The sequence below is a fragment of the Balaenoptera borealis genome, assembly GCF_965194805.1.
Source record: "Balaenoptera borealis genome assembly, chromosome: 5".
In the NCBI taxonomy this organism is placed as follows: domain Eukaryota; kingdom Metazoa; phylum Chordata; class Mammalia; order Artiodactyla; family Balaenopteridae; genus Balaenoptera; species Balaenoptera borealis.
The window spans coordinates 82,596,896-82,618,694 of NC_138862.1; the positions used below are offsets into that span (position 1 = coordinate 82,596,896).

The 21,799-nt window shown below is 37.1% G+C and overlaps 1 protein-coding gene across 5 annotated transcripts in view; it reads right to left on the bottom strand.

Moving 5' to 3' along the window:
• VPS8 (VPS8 subunit of CORVET complex) overlaps window positions 1–21,799 on the bottom strand; it is a 287,700-nt gene that overhangs the window by 157,794 nt on the left and 108,107 nt on the right. For all 5 annotated transcript variants that reach the window (XM_082392935.1, XM_082392936.1, XM_082392937.1 and 2 more), the window contains exons 24-28: window positions 20,271–20,322; window positions 8,589–8,631; window positions 7,089–7,161; window positions 6,679–6,798; window positions 1,270–1,341 (exon numbers count right to left, since the gene is read on the bottom strand). In XM_082392935.1, the coding sequence (XP_082249061.1) occupies window positions 1,270–1,341; window positions 6,679–6,798; window positions 7,089–7,161; window positions 8,589–8,631; window positions 20,271–20,322 (360 nt within the window). The remainder of the gene's footprint in view (window positions 1–1,269; window positions 1,342–6,678; window positions 6,799–7,088; window positions 7,162–8,588; window positions 8,632–20,270; window positions 20,323–21,799) is intronic.

A 21,799-nucleotide genomic window follows, 5' to 3' on the forward strand; every position in this document is an offset into this window, starting at 1 on the left:
ACACAACTTCTAAAAAATTTTCTGAAAGAAAGAGAACACTTTCTTCTTCATCTCTTTCTGCATTCAGGCTGGCTAGAATGCAGAGGTGATGGCTGGAGCCTCAGCAGCCATTTTGGACCAAAAGACACAAACCACATACTAAGAATAACAGCAGTAAGACAGAAGGAATGTACATCACTGATAAGTTTGTGAAGCTACTCTACTAGATCAGGTTGCCTACCCTCCAGACTTATAGGAGAAAACTAAATTTCCATAACAAGCTATTATTATTTTGAACTTTCTCTCACAGCAGAACTTAATTTCAACTGAGCCAAGGGGGAGCCATAGAAGAATATTAGGTAGAGGAGAGGTAAGATCATGAATTAAAGAAGGACAAGAATAAGACCATTTGGGAAGGTATTTTGGAAATCTAGGTGAATATTCTCCATACTAGCCACCTGGATCAAACTGGCATTATTTGGGAGCTTAGCAATTCTATTCTCTTATTCATCACTGCCTATCTTACAAGGTCAATAAATAGCTCAAATGAGATCATGTATATAAATGAGCTTTGAAAATTATGAAGAACTATTATAAATGTAATTAATGCATTAATGTTATGCACAACTAGAGAATATTTTAATTTTAGTCTCTTGTCCAAAATAATCTAAAAGTTACTAAGAGGATGAAATCTCCATTTTATAGCCAAATGAACAGAACGAAAATTCTAAGCTTTCAACTACAAGAAGAAACTGGCATGGCTGAAGCTGTGCAGATGGACAGAAAAAGAATCATTCACTAGCAACAGTATGAATCTCAAAATAGCTTTCAACTGAATCTAGTTAGATTTAGATTGGGATGATCATCTCTGTGTGCCTCAAATCATTCTTAAGTGTCACCATCATCTCAGTTCCATGGCAAAACTATGTATGGCACTACCTTAGCAACACAGTGGTGTTGGTATGAGACAGAAGGAGACTCTTCACATTAATTATTTCTCAAAGCATTCTGAAGTTAGTCTCCATTACTGAATGTAATCATACTAATATAGGAATTATCACAATATGCATTTCTCAAGAGTAGCACTCTGTAGCTGAGATACATTATATTTTTTGAATGAATGCTTTGTCTTCAAAAGCTGAATAAAGTACTAAGACATCATAATAAAATTTTTAAATGATTGCAACATATTACTTTATTAAACAAGAATATTTTGGAGCCTGCTATCAAATAATTCAGTTTTCTTAATATAAACATCAATACAAAGACATGTATTCTTTGAATACTTACTTTCAACAAAATATCCACAATACGTTGTTGATATTCTACAGCTTGCTTGTCATTTTTAAAATCTTCAAAAGTCTGAAAGGGAAAAAGAAATTTTAAAAAAGTAAGTATTATTTGGAAATTTTAGAAGGAAACATGATATTAAATTCTTGTTAATAGTCAGGTAAACTCCAAATAAGGTAACCACTCCTCATCAGGTTTTTCCTGATATACCTTTAATAAGTTATTTTTAGTGAGTTAAATAGAAAGCTACAGTATTCAATATTGCATAGCATTCTGAATAAATAAAAAGTATAAACATATAGTGATTATTATATAGCCAAAAAGTGACTCAGGAAAGAAAGGCAAAGTTTACAGGCAACAAAAAAGAAAGAACACTAATGGCAAGAGACAATTTGTGAGCAAGGGTTTGAAAAGGATGAAATACATGTTACATGCTCAGCCATCATTCCGTCCATGCTATTTGGAAATAATAACTGAAATACAGTTTGAAATACAGAAAATAATTTTCATGATTTCCATGACAACTTGGAAAAAATGATGCTCAACAATAGATATTTTTAAAAATTATTACGGTAAAACTGTCACAATGTTAAAAACCTCAAGGATACATACAAAGAACAGGCATTCTATTTTCAAAACACTGCCAAGTACAGCATTTTTGATTTTATGCCCCTGCTCAAGTACAGCCAAATATATTTTGAACAGAACATGCACCCACGTATATGACAGCACCAGATTCTGAAAATACCTAGAAGCTCCAGGATGCATATATGAAGAAATTGAAATTATATTCACTATAAAAAAATTTAAATGAAAATATTTACTGAATAATAAGAATGATGAAAGACTTGAAGATCTGCCTATGGTTTTCACTTAGCACATTTGGCCCTTAGTAATGTTTAAATGCACACAGCAATAATTTACTGCTTACGACCCTGAAGCAAAAAAATAGACTACATATGGTCCCAATAGATTAATAAAGAATTTCAAAGCCACAAACTTTCAAGACTACATCATAGTTACATTCAAACCAGAATACTTGCTGTTCTTTAAATGGGCCCTGAGCTTCCCGAGCTTCTCCAAAGTACTTCGGCTCGTGCTGTTCTCTTACTAGCATGTCCTTCCTTCCCTTTTCTTGTCTGACACACAGTAAGCACTTAAAACAACGACTACTGATTTGTCCAGTTAATTACAGAGGAAAATAAAATCTTTAAAAAAAATTTCTTCTTCAACTAGAATCCTTTGCTGCCAGTTAGTTAAGAAAAGCTTAAATGAGTTACCTAGGGGACTTGTAGGAACTCTTAATCTGGAAAGCTCAAACAGAGGGTATTTTGATGCTTACACGGGTTAAATATGACCTGGCCTGAAGACAGAAAGATGGTCTAGAAAGTCTCTCAGTTCTAAGGTTTATGAGAACAACAAACACGCACACACTCACACAAATGCACACACCCCCTTCCCAGGGCGTGTGGCCAAAATGAGATGTCACTCTGCCATCACAGAGACAAGGTACTATCTGCTAATACAACTGCTATTCAGCTAAACACAAAACCACGGAGAATTAACATATGTATTAAACAACTACAGCATTGACAGCAAGTAAAAAAGAATTTCCGTATCCACTTTCCTTTTGGCAGCATGTATTCACTGCTTTGAAACACATATTGCAAGTTTACTTCTGTAAACATAATTAAGTGGTGATATACTTTCTTATGAATGTTGTGATACACATAATGACATATTTTGATTGTAGTTAACAGCTGCCACCAAAATGGCACATTTATGTTAAAACATTATCATTCCACAAAGATGCTTCTAATTATACAATGCCTGTTAGAGGAATAACATGCAAAGATGTCCTAATGGAGAATGACACGGTTTGTGAAGTGCAAAGGTAGACCTAAAATTCAAGTCCAAAGTCACCTGTGAATTTGGTCATACAAACTTCTTTCTGTAGCCCCTTAAAAACTATTATAGGGTTTCTGTAAGATAATGATAGTTGACTAAAGCCTGATCCAGGGGTCAAGAAACATTCTCTGTAAAGGGCCAGAGAGAAAATATTTTAGGCTTTGTGGGCTACATGTGGTTTGTACGACACAGTCTTCTTCTGTTTTTATAACCTTCAAAAATAAAAAATAAAAAAAATACTCTTAGCTCACACAAGCCAGAGGCCAAATGGAGCTGGATTTGGTCTACAGACTGTGGTTTGTGAACCCCTGACCTAACAGCTTCACACATCTCCCAATAAGATACGTGTATGTAGAAAAGAACAAAAAGAATCACCCACAACCCAGGCTAATGGGAAAACCAGAAGGACAACAAATGTTACATACTTCAACTTATATAAAAGTGGGAAAGTAAACATCCCAAATTAGCAAAGTTGGCTCCAAAGCCCATAAAACCAAAAAGAGGTCAGGATAGAATTGGGTAGAGGAAAGGAGGGTGTGACGAGGTTTCAGTAGGAACAGAATACCTATAATATCAAATGGAATTCACCTCCAAAAAAAAGGGAAATCCACCCTGGGTGAGGAAATAATGAGGCCACGTCTGCAACCTGGTGGATCAGCACACTGGCTAATGGGAAGAACAAAGAAGAGGTCTGGCAAGTATGGACCGGAGGCCTTGGTAAGATACAGCTTTTAGCATAGAAAAGGGAATGGAGAGATATTCCTTGGAGGCTTGTGGTAAAGAAGAAAGTGGCTCAAGATAAAGGTCCTACTAAAACAAGAGACTGTCAAAGACTGAGAAGATAGGCTATCCCCAAAACACACTATTTATTTAAAAAATTGCACTTGGTTGTAGCAAATAAAGAAGGTACTTGAATGCGGAAAATAGTATGTCATTTTCCCCCGCCAACTTCTCCAGCTGTAATACTTGGGAATGCAGCCAACCCTTGATGCACACACAGAAGGAAGCCTCCACTTGTCTTGTAGGCATTTCAAATTCATTAAGTCCAAAAGAGAGCTAATTCTCTACCTCTACCACACTTCACCATTACTCTGCACCACCACCACCCCCGCCCCATCCATCTCCCAAGAAACCTGTTTCTCCTCTGATTTCCTGTTGAATCCACAAGTAAACCACTATACATCCAGTTTACCAGGTCAGAAATCTAGGAATCTTTGATGCTTCCCTATTCGTCTTATCTTTCACATCCAACTGTATAGTAAGCCCTAAATCTTAGGCTGATTTGCCTCCTAAAATATCTTTCAAATCCTTTCATGTCTTGGTTACCCCCACTGTCACTGCCCTAATCAAGCCACCATTACCTTCTATCTAGATTACCACAAAATTTTGCTAACTTCCTCCTGCCTCCAATCTTATCTTATTTCAATCCATTTTCCATTCAACAATCAGAGGGAATTTTTCTAAACTACAAATCGTGATATTTTTCTACCTAAAAGGCTTCAATGGCTACCTGCTGCTCTAGTATAAAGTCCAAACTTCCTACCATGGATAACAAAACTCAGACTCTACCTCTCTAATTTCTCTCTCTGCAGGCTTCCTTACACTTAAAGATGTGGCCATACTGAATTTTTTCAATTACCTGAACACACATTGCTCTGTCTTATTTCCAGGCCTTTTTACATAGTCTGTCCTTCTGCCTAGAATATTTTTCCCTATCCTTAACCTAACTTCTACGCATCCTTTGAGACTCACCATGGACATCATTTCATCCAAGACACCTTCCTGAACCCTCCATTAGATTCCCCTTCTAAGTGTTCTTACAGCATCCTGTACTTCTCCAGTGACACGTCTTACACTGTGCTATAATTACTTATCTACAAGTCTGGATCCTCTTCCTCCACAAAGGCAGGGTTTATATCCTGTCAGCCCAGGGTACACACCCAGTTAGTACAGTACATGTGATATATTTGACACTCAAATATTTGTCAAGTAAATGACAGAGATTTTATTTCAGCCTTACAATCGATGCCAGTATCATAATTCAGACATGAGCATAATTCCAATCTTCAGTGCTACCACAGTCCTTTAAAACAGGAAAATTAGGTAAAATTCTTTGTTGCTCTCTATCATGCTTTCTGAACCCCAGCCCCACCACTTCTTGTTTCTTTTATCCTACATGCCAGACACTAAGTGCCCTTATATTCTATTCTGGGCGTCTAAGGTCTCCTAAACCAACTAGATCTGACTTCTCTTTTTTAATTTATTAATTTATTTATTTTATCTTTGGCTGCATTGGGTCTTCGTTGCTGCACGTGGGCTTTCTCTAGTTGCGGCGAGCGGGGGCTACTCTTTGTTGCGGTGCGCGGACTCTAAGCGTGCAGGCTTCAGTAGTTGTGGCATGCGGGCTCAGTAGTTGTGGCTCACGGGCTCTAGAGCGCAGGCTCAGTAGTTGTGGTGCACAGGCTTAAATGCTCCACAGCATGTGGGATCTTCCTGGACCAGGGCTTGAACCCGTGTCCCCTGCATTGGCAGGCGGATTCTTAACCACTTCACCACCAGGGAAGTCCTTAGATCTGACTTCTAAGTTTCTTTTCCCTTCTTCCTATGCTATTAAAGTTACTACTTCTGAAATCAGATTTTCAAATTAATTAATGCAAAATATGATATGAGTGGGATCTCAACCTTCTCACAGGCATTTTTAAAAATTGTAAGTTTATCATTCAACTTACAAAAGTACTATATGCTCATTTAATAAATTTACCCCATCTCACACAGTTAATCACTATTAATATTTAGATGTACTTCCTTCCTGTTTTTTCTCTCCAAATATTGTACACATACAATATTTGGTTTTTTAATAATTTGTGAGCCTGCTGCTTCACTAAACACTAAAATATAAGTGCTGTCCATATTATCAAAAGCTTTTTTAAAAACAACTGCAATATGATTTAATTGGGAAAGTATATCGTGTTATATAATTATTCCCTTGGGGGCATTTTCACAGAGAATCTGGCTCACCCAAATCCATCTTTAATAAAACATGTACAAGGATGTTTTTTCAGCAAGCTTCCACATTCCACTTCAACTCCAGTTACTTCTACTATCATCACCACCACATGTCGTTCAGAGCAATCTTCCATATTTAGTACACAAACTAACAATTTATGAAATCAAGGATGTACCACATCTAACCCTGCTTTAACTTTTTAATAAGGATGTGTCAGAAAGAGACAGAGAACAGAGACAGACAGACAGACACAGAGAAACAGGCAGGGAGAGAGGAAAGAGAGGGGAAGGAAGCAGGAAAGGAAGGGTAGAAGGGAGGAAAAGAATTAGAAAATATGGGTGGCACAAGAAAATTAAACATTTGAAACCCTGCCTTACTGCTAGGGCATAAAAATTGTACTTGCGTAAGGACTATTATTTGTCTTTCTTTCTATTAGAAAAAAATTATCACCCTGACTCCTTTTAAAAATACCTTAGAATCGTATTATTTCTTACCAGTGCCAATACATTTAGAAATTCTCTTGTGTCAAAATGCAGCAAAGTCCGAATATAGGGATAGATTTCTTCCTCAGGGGGAGCTTCTGTTGAATGCAGGCGAATTAAAAATTCAAAAACCTGTAAGTTGAAAAAAAAAAAAAGGTGATTATTTTCTCACCTTACAAAGTATCTTGCCGAAGCAATGATTCCCATTTGGATAAAATAAAAGCAGGTTGAATTTACTTTAAATTGCCACTGTGTTATAACTTCTCTAACCTCTCTCAGCTATAATTACTGGCTTCAGCGATGGTATGCAACCTCTCTCCTGTCACAGCTGATAGCTCCTGACCCATGTGTAACCCTCTATTACAATTTGTCTTTACTGCATTTTAACAAGAGAGTAAAAATGCTATGAAAATAGCACCAACCTGGTTTTTAACCAAGGGAACAAGATCTTCAGGGATGTCACCAAGGGGATAGGCACGACCTGCTAGACAACAGCTAGAAGAGAAGAAAGAGAACAGATTTGGTGACTTATAATGGGCTAACTTCCCGGGAACACATTGTTTCTCAAACCCAAGATACTAGGTTTGAAGTTTAAGCAGGCTCAGCTTTTGTCAGTTAGGTCAGGTCCAAGCCCAGATCAAGATGATAGCCAGTTCAGAAAATGTGGGCAACAGAGATGGTGGTGAAATAACACACCCTGTAACTGAGTAACAGCTTTCATTTCTTCTTATTTTTCCTAAGAAAAACTCAAGCTGCACTAAATAGGCAAGAGGGAATAAGGACAGATTACCTAAAAGTCTCATACCCAGCATCTGGAAAGAGACTAACAGCATCATTATACTGTTAACAGGTAAAAGCCTCATGTTCTCAGAGACTTTTAAATCCAGTGGTTCTAAGAATGGTGAATAAAGATGGGGAATGAGCTAGGCTAAAAAATATCTGTAGTCAGACAAGCTGTCGGGGAGAATTAGAATCTCATGAGAAATTAACTGTACAGTTTTACCTCCAAATCAGACCTTCCTAATGGCTAATGACTTGCTTTGTGGGCTGGATTATAAAAATGTCTCCTGAAAATGCCCTCATTTGGCAGCGGGGGTAGGGGGAAGTGAATTTTAAGTGAATCTGAAGCAGTCATCAATTTTGAATGTTAGAGACAGCTAGATACCTGCATATTCTTAGAAGTTTAAAGTACAGAAGATAAAGTACTAGGTAAATGCTATACATGTTCTTCTACACTAAAAAATCAATGTAACAAATGTGAAATAGGTCTCGAAGTTAACTCTGATGCATACAGAAGCTAAAATGATGTGCCAGCAGGTTCTGCCACCTTCCTGCCTGTCTGCCAGCCAGTTACCTATGTAAAAGCTCTATCGGGACACAGTTCTGAGCCTGCATAGTCTACTGGAAGAACTCAGTTCCAGGAGTAAGGACATAAACATTTCAGCTCACTTCTGTCACTAACTTCTTCGTGATGCAAACTAATCTCTTGCCCTTACATATAAAATATGGACAAATACACATCCCACAGACTTGTTGGTAGTAAAAGTAAAATGCTCTGCATCAGGGTTTCTCAACCTCTGCCCTGTTGCTACTTCGGGAGAGAGAACTCTTTGCTGTGGGGACTCCCCTGTGCATTACACGGTGCTCAGCAGCATCCCTGGCCTCTACCCACCAGATGCCGGGAGCATCTCCCCCCGCCCAGCTGTGACAAAGCAAAAAGCTCTTTAGGCGTTGCAAATGTCTGGCGGAGGGGAGAGGGGCTGGGGGACAGAATCACCCACCGTTCAGAAGCACTGCTGTACATGAAAGAACACTGAAAAACGAAAAGCACTGTACAGACAACAGATGACAGTACCTCTAAGAATACAGGAGAAATTCTGTAAAGGAAGCATACACACATAAATCGATTAAAAATCTCTTACCTAATATATACAAGAAGCTTGTTGCCCATAACAACTTGCTCATCTAAAATAGAGAAGTATCTTTAGCAATTCTCTCTCAAAACCTTTTCAGAAATATAATCTTTATGTGGAAACAAAAAATAAAACTTGGCATTTGAGGTGAGGCAGGTATATTCCCAAACAATAGAAAAGTGAGATAAGACCGCTTTAATTATTATTATTTTTAGAATTTCCTTTAGATTCTTTTCACAGACACAAAATCAATGAGTCATTCAAGGGTACATGTAGAAGGTATAAATCTTAGTGTAGAGGTCTATGTATTGTTGGCTTAACGAATAGCTTGGACCCAGGGAAGGTATTGAGCAGGCAATGAGTTGTTGAATCAACTAATTAATATTAAGCCATAACTATAATGTCTTCTTATTTGTAACATGGACTCTTGTTCACAAATGTTTAAGAAACTTAAGACTAAACACTCTTTCGGACCCTTTGTATCCTAAGTTACGTCTAAAACGTAAGATTCTGTCACTGGTAGTATAAACCTATTTCTTGGTTAAAAGAAATAGGAAACATAGTTAGACTAAGTTTTAGGCTAAAAGATCAAAGTTAACAAAGAATAGTGTAAGAGCATCAGGAGTGGGTGAAGTGATCAGTAAGCCTTACAGTGTGCAGATTACAGGAATCTGTAGTTGGTAATACTGATGAACTGAAATTTCTACTTTTGACATGAATACTGGAATAATGCAAGCAAGTGTATATCTCTTAATCAATAATCCTTTATAAATACTCCAAATCTGTGTTGTTGTAAGTGCAAATAAACTTGAATTGCTCAAAATCGTATGAATAATTACATTCTGCTTCAATTCCACTTTTCGAATCAATAAACGTTGTTTTTTAGAGAAGTTTTAATTATGTTCACAGCAAAACTGAGAGGAAGGTATAGAGATTTCCCATCTACCCCTTGATCCCCACACCACACGACCCCCCAACTGACAACACCCTGCACCAGTGGGACATTTCTTATAATCAATGAACGTACACTGGCACATTACCACCTAAAGCCCACAGTTCATATTAAGGTTCACTTTCGGTGTTGTACATTCTATGCGCTTTGACAAATGTATAATGACATATATCCACCATTATAGTATCATACAGAATAGCTTCAATGCCCTAAAAATCCTGTGCTCTACCTATTCATCCCTCCTTTGCCCCCAACCCCTAACAAACGTTGATCCTTTTACTGTCTCCATAGTTTTGCCTTTTCCACAATGTCATATAATCGGAATCATACATGATGTAACCTTTTCAGACTGGCTTCTTTCACTTAGTAATGCATTTAAGTTTCCTACAAGTCTTTTCATGGCTTGATAGTTCATTTACCTTTAGTGCTGAATAATATTCCATTGTATGGATGTACCACACTTTATTCACCCACTCACCTACTTAAGAATATCTTGGTTGCTTCCAAGTCTGGGCAATTATGAAGAGAGCTACTATCAACATCTGTGCAGAGGTCTTTGTGTGGATAAATATTCAACACCTTTGGGTAAAGGAGTGTAACTGCTGGATCATACAGTACGAGTATGTTTAGTTTTATAAGCAATTGTCAAACTGTCTTCCACAGTGGCTGTACCATTTTGCATTCCCACCAGCAATACATGAGAGTTCCTATTGCTCCACATCCTAGCCAGCATTTGGTGTTGTTGATGTTCCAGATTTCAGCCATTCTAATAGATATGTGTACTGGTATCCCACTGTTGTTTTAATTTGTAATTCCCTGATGATGTTGAACATCTTTCAATATGCTTACTTGGCCATCTGTATATCTTCTTTGGTGAGATGTGTGTTCAGGTCTTTGCTCATTTTTTAATCACATTATTCATTTTCTTTTTTTTTAATAAATTTATTCACTTATTTATTTTATTTTTGGCTGCATTGGGTCTTCGTTGCTGCATGCGGGCTTTCTCTAGTTGTGGCAAGCGGGGGCTACTCTTCGTTGCAGTGCACGGGCTTCTCGTTGCAGAGCACAGACTCTAGGTGCATGGGCTTCAGTAGTTGTGGCACGCGGGCTCTAGAGCACAGGCTCAGTAGTTGTGGCACACGCACTTAGTTGCTCCGTGGCACGTGGGATCTTCCTGGACCAGGGCTCGAACCCGTGTCCCCTGCATTGGCAGGCAGATTCCTAACCACTGTGCCACCAGGGAAGTCCACGTTATTGATTTTCTTTTGTCAAGTTTTAAGAGTTATTTGTATACTTTGGATAACAGTCTTTTGCAAGTATTTTCTCCCAATCTGTGGATTATCTTCTCATTCTCTTGACATTGTGTTTTGCAGAGCAAAAGTTTTTAATTTTAATGAAGCCCAGATTATCAATTACTTCTTTCATGGATAATAATCTTTCTTTCATGGATGGTGTTGTATCTAAAAATTCATCACCATAACTACAGTCAATTAGGTTACTGCCTGCGTTATCTTCTAGATATTTTATAGTTTTGCATTTTCCAATTAGGTCTATGATGTACTTTGAATTAATTTTTGTGAAGAGTGTAAGGTCTGTGTCTAGAGTCAACTTCTTTGGGTGTGGATGTCCAGTTGTTCCAGCACCATTTGTTGAAAAGACTATCTTTACACCAATGTATTGCCTTTGCTTCTTCAAAGATCAGTCGACTATGTTTATGAGAGTCTATTTCAGAGCTATTTTGTTCTACCGATCTTTTTTTTTATTCTTTTGCCAATACCACACTGTCTTGATTATAGTACCTTTATATTAAGTCTTGAAGTCAGGTAGTGTCAGTCCTCCAACTTTGTTCTTCTGTCTAAATACTGCCTTAGCTATTCTGGGTCTTTTGCTTCTCCATATAAATTTCAGAATCAGTTTGTTAATACCCAAAAAAATAACTTGCTGGGATTTTGACTGGGATTGCACTGAATCTGTAGATCAACTTGGGACAAAATGACATTTTGACAGTATTGAGTCTTCCTATCCATGAACACAGAATATCTCTCCATTTACTTAGTTCTTTGATATCTTTCATCAGAGTTTTGTAGTTTTCCTCATACAGATCTTGTACAAACTTTGTCAGATTTATACATAAGTATCTCATTTTTTAGGGTGCTAATATAAATGGTAATGTGTTTTTAATTTCAAATTCCACTTGTTCACTGCAAGTATATAGTAAAGTCACTGCCTTCTGTATATTAACTTTGTATGTGCAAACTTGCAACAACTGTTTATTAGTTCCAGGAGTTTTTGGGTCAATTCTTTCAGACTTTCTACATAAATGATCATGTCACCTGTAAACAAAGACAGTTTTATTTCTTCCTTCCAAATTGTTATACCTTTTATTTGCTTTTCTTGTCTTTTTGCATTAGCTAGGACTTTCAGTATGACGTTGAAAAGCAGTGGTAAGAAGAGGACATCCTTGCCCTGTTCCTCACCATTGTTTCTCATCAATAAGTATGACATTAGCTGTAGGGTTTCTGTACATGTTCTTTATCGAGTTGAGGAAGTTTTCCTGTATTCCTAATTTGCTGAGAGTTTTTATCATGAATGGGAGTTGGACTTTGTTAAATGTTTTTTCTGCATCTACTGATACATGATCATGTGATTTTTCTTCTCTAGCCTACTGATGTGATGGAATACATTCATTAATTTTCAAATGTTGAAGCAGCCTTGCATACCTGGTATAAAATCTCAGTTGTGTTGTATAATTCTTTTTATAGCTTGCTGGATTCAATTTGCTAATATTTTGTTGAGAAGTTTTGCATCTATGTTCATGAGAGATGCTGGTCTGTAAATTTTCTTTCCTTGTAATGTCTTTGGTTTTGGTATCAGGGTAATGCAGGCCTCATAGAAAACGTTAGAAAGTATTCCCTGAGCTCTGTCTTCTGAAGAGATTGTAGAGAATTGGCATAATTTCTCCCTTAAATGGTTGGTAAAATTCACCAGTGAAACACATCTGGGCCTGGTGCTTTCTGTTTTAGAAGGTTATTAATTACTGGTTCAATTTCTTTAATAGATACAGGCTTATTCAGATTGTCTGTTTCTTCTTGTGTGAGTTTTGGCAAATTTTATCTCTCAAAAAATTGGCCTGTTTCATCTGGGTAATCAAATTTATGAGCAAAGAATTGTTCATAATAATATTTTATTATCCTTTTAATGCCCATGGGATCTGTACGGTTGTCCCCTCTTTCATTTCTGATATTAGTAATTTGTGTCTTCTCTCCTTTTTATCTAAGTTAGCCTGACTGGAGACTTATAGATTTTATTGATCTTTTCAAAGAAACAGCTTTTGGTTTTAACCAAATCACCCCAAATCAACAATTTGCTCAACTGATTTCCTGTTTTCAATTTTATTAATTTCTGCTCTAATTTTTTTTTTCTTTTCTTCTGCTCACTTTGGATTTAATTTGTTCTTTTTTCCAAATTCCTAAGGTAGAAGCTTAGAGTATTGATTTTAGATCTTTTTCTTTTCTGCTATATGCATTCAATGTTATAAATTTCCCTCCAAGCACTGCTTTTGCTGCATCTCACAAATTTTTGTAAGTATTTTCATTTAGTTCAAATTACTCTTAAATTTCTCTTGAGATTTCTCCTTTGTCCATGTATTACTTAGAAATATGTTGTTTAATTTCCAAGTATTTGGGAACTTTCCAGTTTTCTTTCTCTTAGTATTTTCTAGTTTAATTCCACTGTGGTCTGAGAGCAAGCATTATATGATTTCTATTCTCTTAAGTTTGTTGAGGTGTGTTTTATGACCCAGAACATGGTCTATCTTGGTGAATGATTCATGTGAGCTCGAGAAGAATGTGTAATGTGTTATTGTTGGATAAAGGAGCCTATAGATGCCAGTAGTATCCAGCTGAATGATGGTGCTTAGTTCATAACTTCAGCTCAACTATGTCCTTACTGATTTTCTGCCTGCAGGATCTGTCCATTTCTGATAGAGGAGTGTTAAAAGTCTCCAACTATAATCGTGGATTTACCTATTTCTCCTTGCTATTCTATCAGTTTTTGCCTCGTGTATTTTGACACTGTTGTTAGGTGCACACAGATTAAGGATCATTACGTCTTCTTGGAGTATTGTGTAAGGCCTCTCTTTATCCCTGATAATTTTCTTTGCTCTGAAGTTGGCTGTGTCTGAAATTAATATAGCTATTCCAGCTTTCTTTTGAGTAGTATTATTATAGTACACCTTTCTCCATTTCTTTACTTAATATGTCTTCATATTTAAAACGGGTTTCTTATACCCAACACTTAGTTGGGTCTTGTTTTTTAATCCATTTTAACAATCTCTTTTAATTGGTATAGACTACTGATATTTAACATAGTTGGATTAATATCTACCATATTGTTACTGTTTTCTATTTCTTGTTCTTTATTCCAAATTTTGTCTTCAACACTTTTCCTGCCTTTTGTAGTCTTAACTGAGTACTTTATATGACTCCATTTTCTCCCCTTTCATATTACATCTATTATGTGTCTATTTTTAGTTGTTGCCCTCAAGTTTGCAGCACACATTTACAACTAATCCAAACCTACTTCCAAATAGCACTATACTGCTTCATGGGTAGTACAAGGACCTTATAATAACAAAATAGTCCTAATTCCTCCCTCCTATAACTGTATCCTTGCTGTCATTCATTTCATTTATACATAAGCATACACACACAAGCATATAATATCAAATACACTATTGCTATTATTATTTTGAATAAAATGCTATCTGATGGCTCAATTAAGAGTAAGAAAAATGTAAGTTTTTATTCTACCTTTACTAATCATTCTCTGATGTTCCTCCTTTCTTGGATCCAGATTTCTTATCTATATTATTTTCTTTCTCTCTAAAGAACTTCTTTTAACATTTCCTGCAAGACATTTCTATTGGTAACAAATTCCCTCAATTTCTGTTTGTCTGAGAAAGTCTTTCTCTTTTGCTTTTGAAGAATAATTCCTCAGGGTACAAAATTCTATGTTGGTGGGTTTTTCTCTCAAAACCTTAAATATTTTATTTTCTCTTTACCTTTTATTTTCTGCAGTTTGAATATATGCCTACTTGTAGGGTTTGTGTTTTGTTGTTTTTTTTTTTCCTGTTTATCCTGCTTGGTGTACTCTAAGCTTCCTGGATCTATGGTTTGGTGTCTGACATTAATCTGGGGAAATCCTCAGTCATTATTGTTTCAAATACTGCTTCTGTTCCTTTCTCCCTTTCTTCTCCTTCTGATATTCCCATTACATGTATGTTACACATTTTGTAATTGTCCTATAGTTCTTGGATATTCTGTTCTACTTTTTTTCAGTCTTCTTCTTTTTGCTTTTCAGTTCTAGAACTTTCTAATGTTATATCCTCAAGCTCAGAGATTCTTTCCCCAGCTGTGTGTCTAGTCTACTAATGAGACCATCAAAGGCATTCTTCATTTCTGCTACATTGTTTTTGATGTTTAACATTTACTTTTGATTCTTTCTTAGAATTTCCATCTCTCTGCTTATATTATCTACCTGTTCTTGCATGTTGCCTACTTTTTCCATTAAATCCCTTAATATATTAATCATAGTATTTTTTTAAATTCCTGGTCTAATAATTCCAATACTACTGCCGCACCTAGGTCTAGCTTTGATGTTTGTTCTGTCTCTTCAAACTTCAAACTCTTCAACTTTTTTGCCTTTTAGTATGCCTTGTAATCTTTGAAAGGCACACATGATGCACTGGGTAAAAGGCACTACAGTAAATAGATCTTTAGTAATGTGGTAGTAAGGTGTGAAGAGAGGGAAGTGTTCTATAGTCTTGATTAGGTCTCAGTCTTTGGGTAAACCTGTGACCCTGGAATGTGAACTTCACCAGTGCTTCTCAGTTTTTTTCCCCCTTAGGTGGACAGAATGGGTTGAAGGTGCTGGAGATGGGTATTTTCCTTCTCCCAGGTAAGTTTGGCTCTGATAAACCCACAGCAGGTCAAGCTTTGGCAAAATAGTTTTTCCTGAAGGGCGGCTTTAGTTAAGAAACACAGAATACTCTGACATATTTCAAAATGGTTCCTTTCCCCCACCCTCCTGCAGAAGCACAAGGGATTTTTCTCTGATGATCACCGTGAGAACCCGGTAGCAGTCCTGGAGGTAAATTTCACAAAAGTGTGGAGGCTTCCCTACGACCGGGTCCTCCTGGAGTTTTTAAATTTCAGGCTTGTTCACATTGAGCCTGCAACAAATCATCAATTGCAGTTCAGATTTTCCTACCCTAGCACTGGTTCCTGCAGAGATGTCTGATCCTGTCAGTTGTGATTTTCTGCATCTGCCTGTCTCTCTAGTTTTTGGTGCAATGGTTTGGCCTGTGACCTTACTTCTCTGGCAGATCTAAGAAGAAGTGTTGATTTTTCAGTTTGTTGAGCTTTTTACTTGTTGGTAGGACAGAGTGGTGACTTCTAAATTCTTTCTCTGCCAGACCAAAAACCAGAAGTCCCAAATGTTATTTGATCCAACTCAATTAGCATGGTACATGTTTACTGGCTAATTAGATAAACCTTTATTGCTAGAAATCTCAGATAGGATGCATCTAGCTCATGATATTCCTAGAGAGAGTTAAATTTACTTGTTTAACGTATCCATCTCCATTTTTCCATTACTATGAGTTTAAGGGCATGGAGTCTGTCTATCTCTGTGTTCCTAGCATCCAGCACAGCATCGGGAACATGGAAGTGCTTGGTAAATGTATACTGAATTGACACAGTATTTAATTTTCCTGACCCCCTTTCTACTTTTCTCTCCCCAAAATCTTTTTTTTTTTTAAGAAATTCACGTTCTTTTATTTATTTATTTATGACTGTGTTGAGTCTTCGTTTCTGTGTGAGGGCTTTCTCTAGTTGCGGCAAGTGGGGACCACTCTTCATCGCGGTGCGCGGGCCTCTCACCATCGCGGCCTCTCCTGTTGCGGAGCACAGGCTCCAGACGCGCAGGCTCAGCAATTGTGGCTCACGGGCCCAGCTGCTCCGCGGCACGTGGGATCCTCCCAGACCAGGGCTCGAACCCGTGCCCCCTGCATTGGCAGGCAGGTTCTCAACCACTGTGCCACCAGGGAAGCCCCCAAAATCTTTTTTTAGACAATTTTCTGTTGCAAAAGCTCATCCACTCCATTTGGAATTCTTAATAGTCTTTTTTTTTTTTTTTTAAAGTAGGTCCTTGTTGGTTGGAGTTCTTAATAGTCTACTTTAACTTCTGCTACATATATTATGTGGAAGACAATTTTCAAGTTTGTTTCAAAAGGATTAGTTTCAGGGCAACTGAAAACGGACTAAGACTAAAGAGGGACTAAGACTCTACCAAATTACCCTCCGTGCTCCTGTCCTTACAGAAAAAAAAAACCTATAAAACCTGGACATAATACGAAACGCTACCTGAAGCTACTGAAGAGGAGATAGAAGTAGACAAGTCTGGCAGCGAGTTCACACTCACTGGGAAGAGGACAGACTGGCAGCCACACAAGTAACTTCACACAGAGGCGGTGGGGGATGGAGAACTCCTAATCTTTCTGGCACAGGGGACCAGAAAAGTGCAGCCAGGAAACCATGAATGTGGAAGAGACTAGGGGAAGCCCAAAAGGGAAAGAGTCAAAGAGGGGATCTCCAAACTATCTACCCACATCCGTGACTGATCCCTAAACCACCATGTACAAACAACAGTCAAAGCAGCTCAGCCATACAGAAAAAGTCAGAACCACGACTGGAGTTCCCTCCCTGAAGGTCCTGAAGTGTGAAGAGAAGCAGACAGGCTCTGGTGTGGAGTTCATGTGCTCAGAGGAGAGGAGACAGGGAGGTATACAAGTAAGTTACCCTCACAGGCTTTCAGCCTGTGACTAAGTGCACTCTGTGTGGCAAGCACAGCAGCAGCTCGGGGCTCACATGGGAAAACCAGCAATTTTTCTGGTTGGGGAACTAGAGAAGGTAGGACATGTGAACAGTAAACAGACTGGCAGAATCTTGCAAAAAGAAAGCCAGAAAGAGGATCCTCAAACTTGACTACCTTCATCACTGACTGATCCCTAAGCCACACACGTGGGACAGAATCAAAGCAGACCAGCTAAAGACAAAGGACCTTTTGAGAAGAGACTGGAGACACACTAGAAAGCCACAATAGAAAGAGTCTGCAATTCAAGCCCAGCCAAGAAAATTACCTGATAAAATAAAGAGAAAAAATTCTCAGTGAAGAAAAATAATAGAACCCAGAATCTCCATAATGTAACATTCAAATATCCAGGATACAATCTAAAATTATCCAACATGTGAAGGAACAAGATAATAAAATATATTTTTCTTAAGAGAAAAGAAAATCAAGTCCAATCCTGAAATGAACAAAATGTTAGAACTGATAAGAATTTTAAATCAACTATTATATTTATCCTCAATGAAATAAAACATGTTTCAATGCATGAAAATTTGAACAGATAAATGAAGAGATGCAGGAAAGAAACAGAAACAATAAAAAAAGAACCAAATAAAAATTACAGAACTGAAAATTACTATTGTGGAAGATAAAAATGCACTGAGTGTATTTAACAGCTGAGTTTACATCAAAGCGTGAACCTGAAAGTAGAGCAATAGAAATCACCCAAGGAGAAGAACAGAGAGGAAAAAAGAGCAAACCAAACAAAACCAAAACCCAGAGGGACTGACCTATGAGATGGTGGAGGAATAACCTTCAGTAATCTGCTCCTCCATGAAAGCAAAGAGAATACTGGCAGAAACAGTCAAAATCAACTTTTCCAGAACTCTTGAAATTAACTGAAGGCTTGCAATAATCCACGGAATGTTTATTCAAGAAAAATGCCTGAATCTCGGTAAGAACTGTGAGCTTCATGGTGGCTTAACATTACCTAGTCCCATCCCCCTTCCCCCACCTTCACCGTAGCTTTGAAACCAACCGCCTTGCAGCTATGGTAGCTGTGAAAACCAGCAACCTAGCAACCACTCCAGGGGGCAAAATGGGTTTGGAGCTCCCCAAAAGCCCATCCTTAAGAGAACTGTCACTATCTAACCTATCTGGCAGCTCACTCAACAGCTCCATTCTCAGGGCTTGTCTTTTTTTTGTCCTGACTCAGAGCTTACTCTAAGCAAACAGCACTATCCCCAAGGCACATTATTTAACTTTACAGGTGCCAGAGGCAGTGCCCCCAGAAGAGACTAATTAGAGACCCACCAAAAAACTTAAAAGGAAAAACTGGAGAATGAGAGGTCTGCAGGGGCTTTCAAAAGCTCCAACATATTTCTGGAACTCTAGAAGGACGTGGGCATGTAAAATCTTTATGATGTTGAGTTGGACAAAGATTTCTTAACCAGAACATCAAAGGTCTAAAACTACTGAAGAAAAATAAATAAAATGGACCTCATGAAGATTAAAAACTTTTGTTCTTTGGAAAACATGGTTAAAAAAACAAAACGGTAAGCAATGGACTGGGAGAAAATTTTTGCGAAACACATATTTTAAAATGTCTTGTATCCAGACTACATAAAGAACTCTTACAGGCTCCGGTGGGGAGTTCACGTGCCTAGAACTCAATAATATGAAGTCAAATAACACCTCTTCCTTAACCTTCTAAAAAGTGCTAAAAGATTTAAACAGATGATTCACAAAAAAGATACGTGAATGGGCAAGAGCACATGAAAAGATGCTGAACATCACTAACCACCAGGAAAATAAAAATTTAAATCACAATGTGATACCATTATCCACCCACTAGAATGGCTAAAATTTTTAAAAGACGTAAAAAGACTGACAGTACCAAGTGCCTGCAAGGATATGGAGCTATCAGAACTCTCATATGTTGCTGATGGGAATGCAAAATGGTACAGCCATTTTGAAAAACCAAATAGTAGTACCTTAGAAAGTAAAACATACATTTACCATACAATCCATCCATTCCATTCTAGGTAGTTGCCCAAGAAGAATGAACACATATGCCCACACAAAAACTTATTCATAGCTAGGAGTCAGCAATGGAGGATAAGGACAACATAAGGATACCTGTGGTGATAAAACTGTTCTGTATCGTGACTTTATCAATGTGAATATCTGGTTGTGATATTGTGCTTTAGGTTTGCAAGATGTTATCACCGAGGGAAAATGGGTAAAGAGTATACTGGATCTCTTGTGTCATTTCATACAATTGCATGTGAAGCTACAATTTCCTCATAATAAAAAGTTTAATTAAAAACATAACAAACTCATTCGCAAACGTAGCAGCATTACTTATAATAACTCCAATCCAGAAGCAACTTGAATGTCCTTCAACTGGTTAACAGATAAACAAATAACAGTATATCCAACCCATGGAATACCATTCAGCAATTAAAGGGAACAAAATAATATATGCAACGACATGGATGAATTTAAAAAACATTAAGCTAAGTGAAAGAAATAAAACACCAAGATCAAGATTACATAGTGTATGATCTACTTACATGAATAGCAATAAAGGATAGTAGATCAGTGATTGCCTGGAGATGGGACTGTGGGGAAAGGTTAGAGTACAAGGGACAGGAGGAAACTTTTTAGTGTGAAGGAACTATATTGCTCCTTCTAAAATTTGATTATGGTGGTGGTTACATGATCATGTACGATTATCAAAGTTCACACTGTATGCATAAAATTGGTGAATTTTGTTATTTAAATAATATTTTTAAAGAGAAAAAAATTAAGGCTTAGAAAATTAATACCTGTTAGCGTCTTCCCTGCATTCAAAGGAGGTGCAATGACTCTGAAAAGTTTCTGCATAAAAATTAATAGGAAAACAATCAACATCATCTGAAAAAAATATTTTAAAAAATAATCTAAATCTTATGCTATTAATCACCTTTCTCTGATTAAATCAGATAGTCATTTGCTATTAAGATTAAATATAAAAACTCTTAATGTGGACATGAACTGTTTTCGTAGGATCACTGGGAAATCATTATTGTTATATTCCTCACTGAAAGAAACCATTTAATAAATACCAGTTAGAAGAAGGTCCTTGTTGAGATCATTATTTCTAATATAAGATATCCTTAGGTTCCTAAAAGTACTTTATTCTTTAAAAAATAGTAAGCAAGTCAAGGGATTAATAGCCCACCAAAAGGGTAAGATTACTTTAAGCTGAAAACATGTGAACAGTCAGCAGCCATAGAAACAAACATCTAAATATAAGCAGAGCCCCTGAAAACACAAGATTAATGGCAAAACTATGTTGGCCTTCCTGGGAGGGAGTTTCCTATTTAGGAGAAGATTGACCCTTAGCACTGGGAGGTGGTGCAAAGCCAGCTGTTCATTAGCAACAAAAAGCTCAATAAAACTATTCATATTCTCCAAGGAAAACCTAAATCCCTCCCTCACACCCCAAATTTCGTTAAACTGGTATATAAACCTTTACTTCTCTGGTTGTTCAGTGATTTACTCATTTCTGCATGCTCCCGGTACAACTGTGAATAAACCTTGTCTTTTCTCCTGTTGTCAGTTCATTCGCAGCCCTCTCCCCACCATTCGGGTTTCAGGTGGTAGAGGAAAAGTTTTTCCTCCCAACACAAGGCACTCAGAAGCAGCCAAAACTAGATAGAACTAAAGATTTCAGAAACTATGGTAGTCATCTCAAGTATGATGACACTGTCTTTCATTCTAGAAAATCTAGAAAATTTCAAAAGGCACTACAGTTCCTCTTTTTTTTTAAATTTTTATTTTATATTGGAGTATAGTTGATTTACAATGTTGTGTTAGTTTCAGGTGTACAGCAAAAAGATTTAGTTATACATATATCTATTCTTTTTCAGATTCTTTTAATTTGGACCTTAAACTGAAATGACTAAATGTGGACATGAACTGTTTTAGTAGGATCACTGGTAAATCACTGTGATTTTCAGTTTAAATCTCTTTAAACTGAAATAACTAAACTTTAAACACTGAATAGTGATCTCTTTTATAGGCAGAGAATTATAAAATAGCAATCACAGGATGCATCTAACTTCCCACTGCTAAAATCTCCAAATGACTATTTAATAACAAATACCAAGCTCCTGCTGAAAGTCATTAACTTGAAAACTACTCTTAACGCAAAACAAGGCAACGTCAATAGAAAAGTGTTCCATCTGAGATGCATAGCTATAAATGCAAACCAGATTTTGAGGAATAAGGAATCCACACAAAACAAAAACTTCAAAAGCAACAATAACAAAAACCCCACAACCATTTTAATCAACATAGAATGCATCAAATT